This window comes from Protopterus annectens, chromosome 8.part0 (assembly GCF_019279795.1).
Source record: "Protopterus annectens isolate FY-2018-M chromosome 8.part0, PAN1.0, whole genome shotgun sequence".
NCBI lineage: Eukaryota > Metazoa > Chordata > Ceratodontiformes > Protopteridae > Protopterus > Protopterus annectens.
Window position 1 is genome coordinate 865,585,515 of NC_056741.1, and position 15,165 is coordinate 865,600,679.

The 15,165-nt window shown below is 38.2% G+C and overlaps 1 protein-coding gene across 4 annotated transcripts in view; it reads left to right on the forward strand.

Moving 5' to 3' along the window:
* The first annotated feature begins 7,062 nt into the window (after positions 1-7,062).
* HDAC6 (histone deacetylase 6) overlaps positions 7,063-15,165 on the forward strand; it is a 1,533,697-nt gene continuing 1,525,594 nt past the window's right edge. For all 4 annotated transcript variants that reach the window (XM_044080374.1, XM_044080376.1, XM_044080377.1 and 1 more), the window contains exon 1: positions 7,063-7,168. In XM_044080374.1, coding sequence (XP_043936309.1) covers positions 7,085-7,168 — 84 coding nt within the window. In that variant the 5' untranslated portion in view covers positions 7,063-7,084. The remainder of the gene's footprint in view (positions 7,169-15,165) is intronic.

A 15,165-nucleotide genomic window follows, 5' to 3' on the forward strand; every position in this document is an offset into this window, starting at 1 on the left:
GAGGAATGGTGAGGATGCAAGGAGTAGAGGTGGCGAAGGTGGATGAGTTTAAATACTTGGGGTCAATAGTTCAAAGTAACGGTGAGTGTGGAAGAGAGGTGAAGAAGAGAGTACAGGCAGGATGGAGTGGGTGGAAAGTGTGTCAGGAGTGATTTGTGACAGACTAGTACCTGTACGAGTGAAAGGGAAGGTCTACAAGAGGGTAATGTGGCCAGCAATGTTATATGGGTTGGGGACGGTGGCATTGACAAAAAGGCAGGTGTTTGAGCTGGATGTGGCAGAGTTAAAGATGTTAAGATTTGCACTGGGTGTTACGAGGGTGGACAGGATTAGTAATAAGTATATTAGAGGGTCAGCCCAGGTTGGAAGGTTTGGAGACATTCATTTCTTCTCTATCCTCCTAAAAGAGTGGATGAGTAATTTTTTACAGCTAATGAAGAAAGGAATTAAACTGATTATTTTCACAGTCAGTTTCATACAAAGAAAATTGTCAGATTTGTGTATTTTCAAGAATCACAATAAACTGCAACTTTTGCAGCAAACAAAAGTATTAGAAGTTTTCTTTGTCATCATTTTAAAATCTGATGTTCATGTCAGTCGTGGATATGCAGAACTAGTCTAAGCTTGGTAATAACAGAATCAAACAGTGTCTCACACAGTGCACAGACACTGTTACTTCCAAAACTGTTGCAAGCTTACCCTGTACTAACTAGAATAAACTTAACACTACTGTACAAAACAGAACCATGCTTCAATGAAATTGCTAATCTCTTCCATAAAACCTATCATTACATAGCCCTCAATCAAGCACAGTGGTTACCCAAATGTACTTTGTAAACTAAATAGCTGCCCTGCAGTTCTTATCCTACTGTGTGTAGATAGTCCTCAACCAGACTTTTCAGCTGTCAGCATCAAAGTCTGTTACTTACCACTGAATCCAACAACCATTATGGAGACTCTCACTCCTCCTCTCATGGCTAGGTTATAGAGTGGTTGTCTTGCAAAACTCTGAGACTTGCTTCACTTTATTCAGAAACTGAAGACTTCCCTCACCTCACTTCCTCATGGAAGTGCAAGTGCAATTGCACATTCCCACTTCCATACTCTTCATCTCTTTTCTTTAACATGCCAGTTTTAGTACAGTAATCGCTTTTTCTCTCTCTACCTTCTCTCCAGCCCTTCCTGTCAAGGTTGTACTTTTATAACCTACCACCTTCCCTTTTATAAGTAACTGATGCTACATTCATGCATACATCCCCACTCCTATGCGTCTCAATTCCTCCTGAAACCTTTATCCTAGCACCAGTTGCTGAATTTTTATGTCCTAAGCTTGCTTTTGCTGCACTGCTTGACCTAGCATTCACTTCATATGTTAATATTGCATCCTCTTCTCAACTCCTTCCTTTCTTAGACGTGTCCTACTGTTATCCCTGTATTTCTGTTCTTTAAAGCATAATAAAGTTTGTTTTGTGCTTTGGAGCTTTTCTCCTTGGTACACTGAAAGGGACTGTCAGCCCATCTGGACTACCCTGGTCAACAAATGCAAATATTTTTTTTCCTTTGCCTCAAAGCCCTCCAACAAACCTACATCTATTCTTTAAAGAATAAGTGTAAAGTAGTAAAAGACCTTTCTTCTTTTTTGCAACATCAGAGGTAGAATCTAAGATAATGGAACTCTTCATCACAAAGGTTACTTTTCAAACTGCACAAAATTTGTATCAATGTTTACAGTTAGAATAATGAAGGTGTGTCTCCCAGTTGGCTCTGAAACCAGCAAGTCGATGTTGGATAAAGAAGTTCAGTAAGTCTACATGCCAAGACCACTGATGCAGAGGTGAGGCTACATATTTGTGTTACTTAACTCCCAAGAAAATTTTCAGGGCCTTCTATTTCTTTTTGCAGAAGTTTTCTGGCCTCATTTTCCTTCCAGGTTCTGGAAGGGGATAGAGAATCTTTTGTTATCTTTATACCTCAGTCAGGACTTCTTAACAAAAGAATGAAGGGATTCACAAATCCAAGGACATAACTGGCAAGGTGTTTGAGAAAAGTTAGCCTTATTTGCAGAAAAGGACATTTTGAGATTTTCAAGTATCTTTTTTGGGGGGCATAAAATAAATGAAGATAAAAGAAAGGCTTATATCTGTAAATTATGTACTCACACATGAACTGGTTGAGCATTTTCTATAGTTATGGGGACTTAAGGTAAAGTATGTAGGTGTGTGGATTAAAAAGGGGTTCTGTGGTGTAGCAGTTGTATTGTCTGTTTTACATGCAGAAGATTCTGAGTTCAATCCCCAGTGGAACCATTAGTATAGCAGTTAGCACAGAGAGTTAAGGCTGTGAGCTGTGGTACAGGGTTTGACTCCCTCAGCCCTCATTGTCCTATTTTGTCACTTTGAGCAATTCACTTAACCAGAAACTGCTTGGGGGCAACTTGGAATTTGGGTTAGGCTTTTTAATCGTCCCCTGGACTGCAAGCCTGGTAAGTACCTATGATCATACTATTAAAAGGATTCTCTTGTAGCAGGTAAGGATATTTGGTTAGAAGCTAAACAAAAGATACAAAAACTGAAAGCTCCTGATTATGGATCGTAAGATACGAACAGTGAAAAAGTAAGATACGGTGAAAATGCTTTGTCATATTTGGCCTATATATAACGCACACATAAATATATTTGTTACTGGGGTGCTTCGTTTATCAATACTTCCTGATTTTTTTGGCTCAGTCCAGGTGAAATACAAAACATTTCACTTAGAAAAAAAGCAGAAATGTAAGGAGTAAAATAGTACATAATAGTAAATACATAATAGTAAATTAGCTGCATAGAAAAGCTGTATGTGTATATTATAGTAAACAAGCACTGTGTTCTGTATGATATATTTAAATTAGTTTGTGTTCTGTTTGATATTTAGATTATTTTCTAAAGTGGGTCAGCCTTCAGTAATTTTGTAAGAGGAGCAGAGAAGTGGAAAGCGTAGAGAGGGGGGCATTTTAGATGAAAATGCCCTGTGCTGAAGCATGGGAATTTGGCTTGGAAGAGGAGGTATTTTAAGTTGCATTCTGAATTTGGAGTAGCTGTTTTTCTTTTAGTTCGATGGTGAGAACTTAACCAAAGAGTTTATTACAAGGTCAGGTGAATATTTTTATCAACCACAGCAGAAGTTATGGATGATGATAAAAGTTGCAGGCCTTTATTTGGGAGGGGAAGAGGGTAAGAATTAAGTGGAATAAGCTAATTCTCCCAAAGGAGCAAGGTGGTTTAGGGTTATCAAACTGAAGGGGTACTTTAGAGTTGCACAATTAAGAATTATATGTGTAACTCGTGTAGGTTATATGTCAGGGTGGAAAAGTATGATTGTGAAAGCATGTGTGTGTGTATATGGGGGGGGGTCAGGCAATAGAGATTCTAGGATTTTAGATGCTTGTCCTTAAAGAAAATGAAGAGGACCATACAGAAAAAAATATTCATGAAGTAGCAGAAAGTATTTTAAGAAGTAAATCGGTTTGGGAATGTAGAGGGGAGAGTTTTTATACATCGGTTTGGTCTCCACATTTTGAAAAAGGAAGTATGGTAAATAACATATGTCTACAAGTGTTGGTTTACAGCCCTCTCTTATTGATCCATTAATGTAGGAGATAGCATGCAGTTATCTGTTTTCAGCCCTTGTGGTAGTCTTGTAGAAGTCCTCCGTTTTACTTAATAATTGAGCCTTATCTACCTGTAACCTTGGCATATTTAATTCTTCCATAAACATTTCCATTGGTACTTTTTCTTGATATCCACACTTTCTGCTTTATACATATTTTCATAAAAATTTCAAAATATTTCTAATACCTCTACAAGATCTGTGGTTGTTTTCTTTGTTTTAGGCTCCTTAAGCTTAACAACAACCCTTTCTATTTTTTGTTTCCTGCGCTATTGTACAAAAAGCTTTTGTGCTTTGGAGTCATCAGAAAAATGTTGCTTAACAGCAGCCTGTCTAAACTCATGCATTTATCAATGCAGCCCTTTATATTTAGCACTCTGCAGTTGCACCTCTTGCTGTTCTGAGTGATTTCCCCCATTCTACAATACTTTAACCTTTGTCACGTCCACTAAATAATTCTTGTTGCTTCTTAACCATATCTCTTTCTTTTATTTCTAATATATCTTTAAACTCCACCTTCATTTTATCCCACTTCTTGTCTGTTTTCTGAAGAAATTTCTATCTTCCCTAATAACTCCCAAATAATTTCCACTACCCATTTCTTAAATTCATCTCTGTTTAACATATAGGTGGGGAAATGCCAGGGTCTCCTTTCTGTTTTGTTACCCCACTTTATTTCAGTTATTCTTGGCACGTGATTTGAAATTGTTATTGGATGTGTATCAGAACTTTCAGGCAAATGCTTATGTTCCTGTTAAATGTAATTTCCATGTAGCCTAGCCCAGTTTTTGTACCTTGGGGAATTGTGTAAATTCTCTCAAAGCTCCTATTACTGAATTCACATCATCTATACCAAATATTTTCATAAATTTCTTCAAACATCTATGCTCTTTGTTATATTTCCCCTTCTAGGCCCAGATGCATCCTCACTGTTGCAAATCAAATTACTGTCCCCACCTATAAGTAATATTCCCTGCTGAAAACTGGTTATTTCTCCCAGCATCATCTTAAGTTCCATTGAAGCAGATGTAGGTGGAATATAAGTGCATGCCAGTGTAATCCTCCTCCTTTGCCAGTAGCACTTTACTAATTCAAGTCTACCATTATTCCTTTTTTTTTTTGTTTGTTTTTTTACCTCCATCACTGTTGGAACTCCTCTAGCAGTTAATTCAAGTGCTCCCCTTTTCCTTTGTCCCAGATATTCCACTGAATGACCATCATTAAATCCTTTTATTTATTGGAATTTGGTTACCAGGATAGTCCACTTGGCTATGATAGCCCATTTTCAGTAGAGGCCCAGGGAGAAAAGCTCCAAATACAAGACAGTCTTGAACGACTGAATACAATTGTACAGGCAAGCTATCTTAGAGGTTACAATTTACACACACGATGAGAAAAATAATATCAATGTTGGCAAAATCCAGTAGTTATAGTTAATAAACATTTAAGGAAGAATGTAAAAAGAGCATGAAAATAGGAACAAGATTTATAATTTGTACTTGCTTAGGATGAGAGCGAAGAAAAAAATAAATGAGTAGAGATAAATGTCAATGATTACAAAATGGAAGGATATAGTTATGAAGCATTAGGATAAATTTAAAGAGGATGGAAACTAGGGGGATGGGAAGGGGGTTATGCAGGAGGTTGATACATTAGAGGTGGGGACATTGGAGCAGTTACAGATTCGTATTGAGGAGAGAGAGTTGTGTAGGGACGTTTTAAATAGTGCAAGGTTTTGGATAGATCTAATGTGTACTGAAAGTACTGAAAAAGAGTTCTAGTTTCTGGCTACTCAATAAAAGTAAAGGAGTTTGCCAGCTGGTAGATTTGGTTTGTGAATCTGTAGGAGCTATTGGTTTTCGCATCTGAGTGATCTTTTTGGTATGTAGTTGGAAAATGGTGAGGCGAGGACAGGATAAATTGAGGGTTTATATACTATCTTTTGAGCAGTGCTTAGTTGTATGTAGGTAAGATGATGCATTTCAAGCCAGTTAAGAAAATGTAGTGCAGTGCAGTGGTGGGTCGAATAAGAGGTGTTGAGTGCAAATGTAGCAATTTTGTTGCAACAAGTTTTCAAGTTTAGATTTTAGTTGAGAGTAAATTTTTAAGTAGTTGGGCTGCATATGTAAGAGAAGGCAGCAAATATGTAGTGACCAGAGTCTTTTAAGTAGTGGAACTTAAGGTATTTGTACCTATAAATAAGGTCCAGTTTTGGTGTGCGTTTTTTTTATGTTTTGTTCAATGTGTAACTCAAATTTGAGATGTTCATCTATTATAACACCTAGTAGTATTGTTTGGGACACTGTTTCAATAGGTGTTTTATTGTTAGAAAGTATATTGAAATGGTCTTTGTTTACCGGGGAGTTTTCCCCTTAAAAAAACAAAACAAAACACCACAATAATTTTTAATTTTGCTGGGGTTGAGTAGTAGGTTGTTTGTGGTAAGCCAATTTTTAGTGGTGTGGAGTGCTAGTTAGTGTGGAGACGGATTCTGCCGAGGAAATAATGGTAGAATTGTCTGCATATTGAATAAGTGAGCCAAATTCACATGCTCAGTTCTTTCCAAATGTTTTCCCAATAGCATAGCTATTTGTACTTTGCATTTCTTACTATAGCTCAGTACTTTTTGTGAATGGTCTCAAAGGTATATACAAAAACATTCAAAGATAATAAGGAAAGTGTTGCCATAATGATAAGTTATTACTACAAACTGGTATGTATAATAGATTTTTTAAGATGTCTAGTTTCAGCTTTTATGTGGCATGCATGCACTGATGTTTGGCAGGTTGATCTTTTATTTAGTTTCTTATGATATCCTTTTTGAATGCATGTCTCATCTGACAAGACTTTTTGTTTTAATTAAAACACTCAAACAGATGAGACATGCACAGTGAACACCCCCACAGTCTATTAATTTAAATCAAGTAGATAAAACTATGCACGTCTTCAAATAATGAAGCTTAAACCTCCTAATAGGAACACTTGTCCCAGACTGACCATATTAAGTAAGGAAAAATAAACTATTTTAATGTAGCTGGTGCTTTTCTGTAACCAGTCATAAAATTCTGTCATGCCAAGTCGCACATTTTTAGCCAGTGATATTTTGTTTTGGTAATAAACTTGGCATAATCATGCACATACACTGACTGCTTGTTGTGTATTCACATTTTGAATGTAGATGGTCTTGGGCTGTTTCTGTTGTCTTTTACAACTTGAAGTTTTAACTTGGGGCAGGTTGTGAGTGAGTGAGTGAGTGAGTGAGTGAGTGAGTGAGTGAGTGAGTGAGTGAGTGAGTGAGTGAGTGAGTGAATTTTGGATGTTGAATGTTTATATCCAAATCTCGTTGACAAGACCCTGTTGATGCATGGTGGTTTTGTTTTTTTAATTTATTTCTGTTCTTGTTTCTAGATCAATGCACTGCAAGAATTAGTAGGCCATGGCCTCCTTTCCACAACAGTCCACTCGGAAAAACATTCGAAATAGTCCGCGATCTCCTGTGTCAAGTACTGCTACTTCTATGGTAAGCAGATCTGAAGATTCTTTAAATTTTGCTACTCTCCAGGTGGAACATTATTCATCATTATCTCTTGGAATACAGTATTACTCTTCATTGATAATAATATGGAGAATTTTCTGCAGCCATCAGTAACATAGTCTAGTGGTCAGAATTTGTTGGAACTTGTGACTTCCATACTTTGTGTTAGAAGCTTATTCATCCGACATTCCCAAATTGTAGACTGCATTATGTAGGTATATTGTTTGGGGGGGGGGGGGGCAGCTGCACTGTTTGTGCCCAGAAATGCACTTTATTAGGATCATTAACTTCTCAGACAGCTATACATCAAGGATCTTGTTTTGAGTTTACTTAAAACTTTGTTATCCTCCTTGTATGCCTATTTTCAGATAAAGAGCTGGGTAGAGAAACATTAAAGTTAGTTTTATAGTGTACTGCTTTTGCATGTTGTAGTTTATGCTGCTTGTAGACTCCACAAGCTCACTGTCTTAAAAAGAGCATTTACCATACCATACACGTGTGCATTATTGATCAGACTTGTATTGAGTTGAACTGGTGGTTCATTGTTTCTCATTTTTTTCACTGCATTGTACAAAAGGTGACAAGATACAGTATGCAAATAGGCAGACTCTTTCATTTTACTTTTTTGTACTGTGTTTTCATCCTAATGTGTGCATTGTACATTTGGTTCAGCCTTGTTTATTTTATGGTTTTATTTTGCTTGTTTTAATTTAACTAGGTTGTTAAGTTGAGCCGCAGGCTGTTTGTATGGGAGATCCAGTGAATTTGCTGAACTCAGAACTCTGCGTAGAAGTCAGTAGACAGTATTGCTTACCTTAGTTCAACGTATGTTAGGTCACCAGGTCACCACTACAAAAAATACAAATGCAGTATTTTTACGTTATTGGCTGAGAACTCATCTAGACTGTAGCAAGTAGTCGATTCATATCCCAGAGACTCCCTTCACTCTGGAACAAAATCCCAGTCCAGGTTAGGCAGAGCCCCTCACTGACCCGCTTCAAGAGAAATCTTGACGAGTGGATGGGAGATTGTACGTATACCCCCGGGATCTCTTCTGGTTCCCTGCTAGACAGAGGCAAAATAAACTAACTGTATAGGGGCTATATTCTGTGACCTACTATTCAAAGGCACAGTCTACAAATCTAAAAGAGTGGCGAAAGCCAAACACACTTTGGCTAGGTTTATAAATGCCCTAGGGCAGATAGCCTAGTATCAACCTATGAACCTATAAACAGATCCTTGTGAATAACTGTATTTCTATGTTTTTCAAATGGAAAGTGAACTGTATATGAACACGTGGACTATTTGTCATCAGTTTGTTTGCTTATATGCTCCAAATAAGATTCCACTGTTCCATTCATTTGCACCTCAACATACCTATAGCTAGTTGACCAGTGGACTACAGTTTGCCCTACTCTTTTTGTAAACCATTACATTCCTTTGTTTTTTGAACACACATGTGTGTGTCTTTTTTACAGTTGTTCCATATGTTTTTACACTCTATATGTATTAGGGTGTATAATTTTACAGCAGTCGTAATTTGGCTACATACATTAGCATGCTTTGCACTGGTGAAGAGAATGCACTGGGTCAATGGGTGGACTTAAAAGTTTTTTAAAATTTTATTAACTGTATTTATCATACTGGAGTCATTATGTTATAATCTGCAAACACTGTGTGTATATATAAATCCTGTTTTACTTGTTTGTGTGATGGTCTGATGAAGCGACCAGTATGGCTGAGAAAGCGCTTACCTATTTCAACAAACCTGAGTGTATTTACTGCAGTCGTGCATTGGTTCGTTAAAGTGTGTGCAGCGATTGTGGATTCGGACTATTGAACTTTCGTTCAATAGTCCTAGATCCATATATATATATATATATATATATATATATATATATATATAGTCCAAACATTAAAAATATATAACAAACCTAAATACAAAATTCCATAAAAATAAAACCACTTAGGGAGCCCTCTTGATTTCAAGTCTGGCTTAACTATTCCATTTAAGCCAGAACTTTTATCATCTCTAAATTTCAATATCCAACGCAGCTTACTCCTATCTGTCCTGTTATCAAGATCACCCAACCTAATGCTCTCGTCTACAACCTCTATCACTTTAAAATAAAATTTATGCATACAACCTCTTTCCAAAACATGTCTAGCAAGAGCATTAGTGGTGTTCCCTACACGCATACAATAAACATGCTCTCTAATCCTCTCTCTCAACGTTCTATTAGTTTTTCCTGTATAGAAAGAATGGCAGCATTTACACTGTGCCAAATACACTCAATTTTTAGTACAATCTGCTCTTATCTTGAAACTAAACCTCTGATGAGTGTCCGGATGAATGAATAAACAGTCACCTTGTGCACTAATCTGCAGTGCTGTATTCTTTTGTAAATAGATCTGTTATTATTGAGCTCCATGATCTGCTCCTTTGTTGCTTGCCTTTTGTCTACTTAATCTAGTTTTCCATGTTCATTTCATTTCTGTGCGCTCTCCATATACCTGTTTAATTTGCTCAGTCTGCTTGTTTTCCTTTTGTCCCCCAAAGCATCTAAAAAAATCTGTGTGATTTTTTTTTTTTTGATAATGCCAATTTTGAAAAGGTACTCTATATCCTTTTTTGATTTTGTAATCATTGTTTTTTTACCCAATCAAATACTTTTCCCAGTCCTGTTTGTGCTCTTATTTCCTTTACAGTTATAGCTTTTAAACGAAGCTCTCCATTCTTGTTAATTGCTGTTGGACTGTGTGACTGACTTAATTATATTTGCTGTTCATTTATTTAACCCATAGTTTATATCCAAGACTGATAGATAATGACCCTTGGTTTCTCAACTCCTCTTCCTTCCTCCATAAATGTGTTTGCTTGGCAGCTTTTTAATAGCTGACGTGTAGTTTATATGGGCTGTTCAAATAGTAATAATAGAATCAGTTTAAAAATGGCATGTATGGTTTGCCATTATTTGAGTTTATAGTAATGACTGCTGTTGTACATTTGCCTTCTTTTCATGTTCATATATGTTTGTCAGCATGCTTCACAAATCACCTTCTAGAAGCCCTTGTGCATGAGTCATATACCAGCTCCTAGAAGCCTTAGTGCAATGTAATATATTCTAACCATAGCATTGTCGCCTTACAGTAAGACGCTGATCGGTTCGACTCTCAGCTAGAGCGTCTTCTGCGTAGAGACATGCGTGAATGGGCGTACCTTCGTTGAAGGTTGTGCGTCATGTCTGGCAACTTGGCACGTAAAAATCAACTGCCAATCACTAGCGGACCGGAGTTCCACTGTGTCGACCCCTAACCGGGAAAAGCTGAAAGACACAACAACCACCAAATTATGGCCTTTGCTGTTTAGCTGCAAAGCAGCTGCTGCTCATTTCAAGTTGTGTACTTGGATCCATTTATAATTAAATTGAAAATGCCTAACAGGACTGTTTCTGCAGTGATACTGTAAGATAAACATTGTCTTTGTGAGCTTCTGTTTTCCAGTCATACTGTACTGCTTATGCTTTATTTAATCATTTTCCTGAACTTCAGGACCTTAATTTTCAGTTCTTCTGTTGCTTTGATGGATGAAATATATTTTAAAGGTTGCAGTATCTGTACAAATTGTCAACTGGGCAGGAAAATGGAAATAGAATTTGATATTTTATTGATAATATATGACCTTTTTCTGCAGAAAACAGCTTCTTGAGCCTTTATCATTAGAGCGACTTCTCCTACCTGTGGGAGTATTTATGACTTTTCAGGCAAACTGTGTATTGGCCTTGCCATCTTGGGATAGTTTTCAGTCTCTGTAAAGTGTAAACATTTAAGTGTTTTTGCCATTGGGTATAGGGGTGAGATTTGCTTTTATGAGCATCTGTTTACTGCTCCAGCAGATGTTAATTACACCTTGGTTAATGGTGTAGACATCATTTTAAAAAGTCTGTTGGATAAAACCTTTAGTATGTATTGACACACTGTCATCACAGCAGTCTGTATTATTTCTGTCTGGTTGTCCTTCTGGAAACTTCAGTTCTTTTTCCCTAAAGGTTGAGATTTTTTTCTCAGTGCAGTGGTAATTTAATATTCAACAACTTTGCAGTCTTTAGCGGAGATGAGTATTACTCTTTCTATCATTCTTCTGTTAATCTTTCTGTAAGAGTTGTTGGTTGGTAGTGTTAGAAGTAATACTGTCTGGTAATACTGTCTGTTAATTTTCCTTCTAACTTCTCATTTAGGATCTGATGCAATTTGACCTTTTGAATCACAGTAACACATTGTTTGTTGATAGGGTCCAAAACCTCTTAAAAAGAAAAAAAAAACATCTTTGAAGTTTGAGAAGATGGTCTGCTTATTTTACCCTAACTGAAAATACTTGAGCCTACCTTTACTGCCATTGTATTAAAGCTGGTTTTGAAAAGAAGTCCTCTGTAGATGCATGATGTTTCTTGTTTCCGTAAAGGTTTGTGGGACACAGCTTATGAAAAGGGAATTCTCCTTTGATCTCACGGTTATTATTACTCCTAAGAGAAAGAAGAGGTTCTAAATCCCTGAGTTGCAGGCTTTTTCTTTTTGGTAGTATATGTGACTGAGGTAACGCCGGCTATGTCAGGTGTGTGTGTGTATATGTGTGTGTGTGTGTATATGTGTGTATATATATATATATATATATATATATATATATATATATATATATATAGTGTGTGTATGTATGTATGTATGTATATATATATATATATATATATATATATATATATATATATATATATATTCAATAATGGCTCCCAGTTTGCAGTCATCTGCGAACTTTGTTAGCCAGTGTCCCTTAGTGTTGGCCAGAAGTAGATGCCAAACGAGCAGTCCCAAGACTGAACCCTGAGGTACTCCACTTGTCTGGAGCTGGATTTAGAGTCTGTTACTTTTACAGTATGGGTTCTCAGTAAGCCAGTTGGCAACCCATCGAATGATGTAGGGATTAATGCCCAGCTTAGTAAGTCTATGATTCCAGAGTGGGAGATGGTGTCAAAGGCCTTGGCGAGGTCCAGATAGGCTGTGTGGACCGCCTTACCCTCATCCACGGCTCTGGAGACTGATTTGAAGAAGTCAATCAGGTTCAGGAGACAAGATCGTCCCTTCACGAACCCAAACTGGGTGGGGTCCAGTGTTTGAAGGTTGCCAATGTCTTTGTTTATAAGTTCCATGATAATATGTTCCATGGCCTTGTAGATCAGGCTTGTCAGACTGATGGGGCAGTAGTTCCCGGGACCCAAGGTGGATTCCCCCCTTGTGGAGTGGAATAACCTGTAGCTGTGCGCCACTCAATGAGCACGAAGCCTGAGGTGAGGCTATGATTAAGCAAGACACTTGGGTGAGGTGCCAGTTCATTTTGTAGTTCATGTAATATACAGCCTGGGATGTCATCTGGTCCCATGGATGCTGTATTCTTAGCTTTGGAGAGTGCATTTTTTTACCTGTGTGGCCATTTCCAGAATTTGGCAATCTTCTGGTATTGAGATGGGCCAGGGTGAGAGGGGGGAGAAGTTGGTACTGAGTTGGTCTGCCAGGATATTGGCAGTATCCTTGGGATCAGTGTTTTTAATGCCATTCTGTTGTAGCTCAGAGCAGATCTGAGCATTGCCATTAGATTCTTGACATAGTTATAGAATGCCTTGTGGTTGTCTTTGGAATCTTTGGCATTTTTATTTTCATAGCTAGCTTTGGAGGATTTTGAGGGATCTCAGCTTCTTACTGAGGCTGGTAAGGGAGTTTTTTGCATCCTGGGATTTTCCTCTTTTCTGCAACAGTTTCTTCCTTTTGTTGTAAAGTTTGTTTATGGCAAGGGGCCACCAGATTGGCTTCCTTTTTTTTGGAGGAGAGCATCTTGGTTCTGTTTGGGGATGGCACGATTCATGCATGACTGGATGTGCTCGTACAGTGCCTTAGTGTAGGATTCAGCAGTCTAACTTTCAGTTCCCGTCTGCATGGGTGTCATGAAGTTTGTCACGTCTGACTTGAGTAGCATGAAGTTGGCTTTGGAGAAGTTTTTTATGGAAGTTTCCTTACTTGTGGGATGGGGGTGGGATGTTGATGTTAAGGGTGTTTAGCTTATTGTCAGACCTGACCAACGATGGGGTGACAATAGGTGTGGAGCATCAATTTCCCATGTTGGTAATGACCAGGTCTAGGATATTGGAGCCCCTGGAGGGACTATGGATTAGTTGATCCAGGGCGTTGGAATTTATGAATTCCAAGAACCGTTGGGCAAAGGTGTTGGTACACGAGTAGTTTTTCCAGTTAATGGCAGGGTAGTTGAAATCACCCAGTATTAGGGTGTTTGGTTGTATCTTAATATTTACCAGTATGTTTAGAAAGGTGTAGTAAGAATCTTTGGTTATGGTGGGGGATCTGTAGCAAGCTACAATTTGGATTGCAGTCTTACCTAGTGTTAGTTGCACCTATAGAATTGTGGACGCATTGCGTTGGGCATCTAGCCTGGTGGTGTGAATATCCTTGGTGAATATGGACACTCCTCCACCTTTAGTGTTTCGATCCTGGTTTGGTGGCCGAAAAGTGTGGTAAGAGTTGTAGCCTGGTATTGCAGGTGTGCTCTCTGGAGCCTTGAACCAGGTCTCAGTTACTGCACAGATATCGATGTTCTCCACTTTTAGGAGTGCCTCGAGAGAGTGCATTTTGAGGTTTAGACTTCTAGCATCGAGTAGCATTACCTTCAGAATTTGCATGCTTTTATCTGTCATGGTGGTGGTTTTGTCCTTTGAACTTTGCCTAAAACAGGCACTATAGGGGTGGCAAGAGCCTCAGCCAGTATTTTGTCTTTTGTGGAGCTTTTCTCCCCTGAAGTTGGGCTTCTGGTCTAGTCGGACACTGCCCGGTTAACACATATAAATAAATAAACTGTAGACAGTTGTCACTAAAGGTGTGTCCTCTCAACAGCCACAAAGTAAGCATTCAGAAGTTTCATTTCACAAACAGTTTGTTTTGTTTTTTTTTTTTGTTTTTTTGTTTAGCTTAGTGGTGTATGCCAATCTATTTGAAATTATTTCTGCCTTAGTCACAACTCAGACCAGTAACCAGGAGGATAACCAGTCTGGTGATGGGAATTTGCAGCCCTCAGAAACAGGACAGTTCACCTTTTCCTTGGAGGACTGCAAACCCCATCTGGAGTTAGAGACTTGAAATGGAGCCCAAACATTTGGAATTAGAATCAACAGAGAGACTGCAGTGTTTGGAGGCTGAAGAAAATGAGAAGTAACGTCAACCTGAGAGGGAGATGCTGACTCTTTTCAAGGGTCATGGAGGTAATAGGGAGGGGAATAATCTCACCCCATAAGTAATACAGGTCAGTAAATTCCCTCCACAATTTACTGAGTGTGATGATTTTGATACCCTTTCAAATATATGAAGAAAATTATGTACACAGTAAAATGCTGACCAAGGGCTCTGGGTATGGTTCCTGACCCCCTTACTCCATGGTAGAGCTGTAACTGCTGTTTCTAAATTGTCTGATATTGATTAAACTATGAACAAGTAAAGAAATATATTTACTTGAATGTTTTAATTTAACACCTGAATCTTCCAGGAAAAAGTTTTGTGAGCATAGACGCAAGGTAGTGTTGACCCCAGCCTCTGAATAAGTAATGTTAAGTTGTCAATCTCGCCTTCATTCTTGCTTGATGGGTTCGGAGCCGATACTCGGCTCCGACTCGGCACTTGCTAAGCTCGAGAGTCACTTTTACCAGCTCGAGGCAGCCCCATATCCCATGATGCAAGGCGGTAAGTATCCAGATCTCGTTTGCCGCTTCGCTGATGAGGTCCTCCTTTTACCAGCTCCTGGTAAGTAATTTTTACATTACAATTTTTTGCCCCTTTTTCTTCTAAAACTTTAAAATTTATAGTTTTAACACAGTTGTAGTCCTTTTCTGACTAGAAATTCCCTGTCTCCTTAAAACTTTTAGTCAGACTCT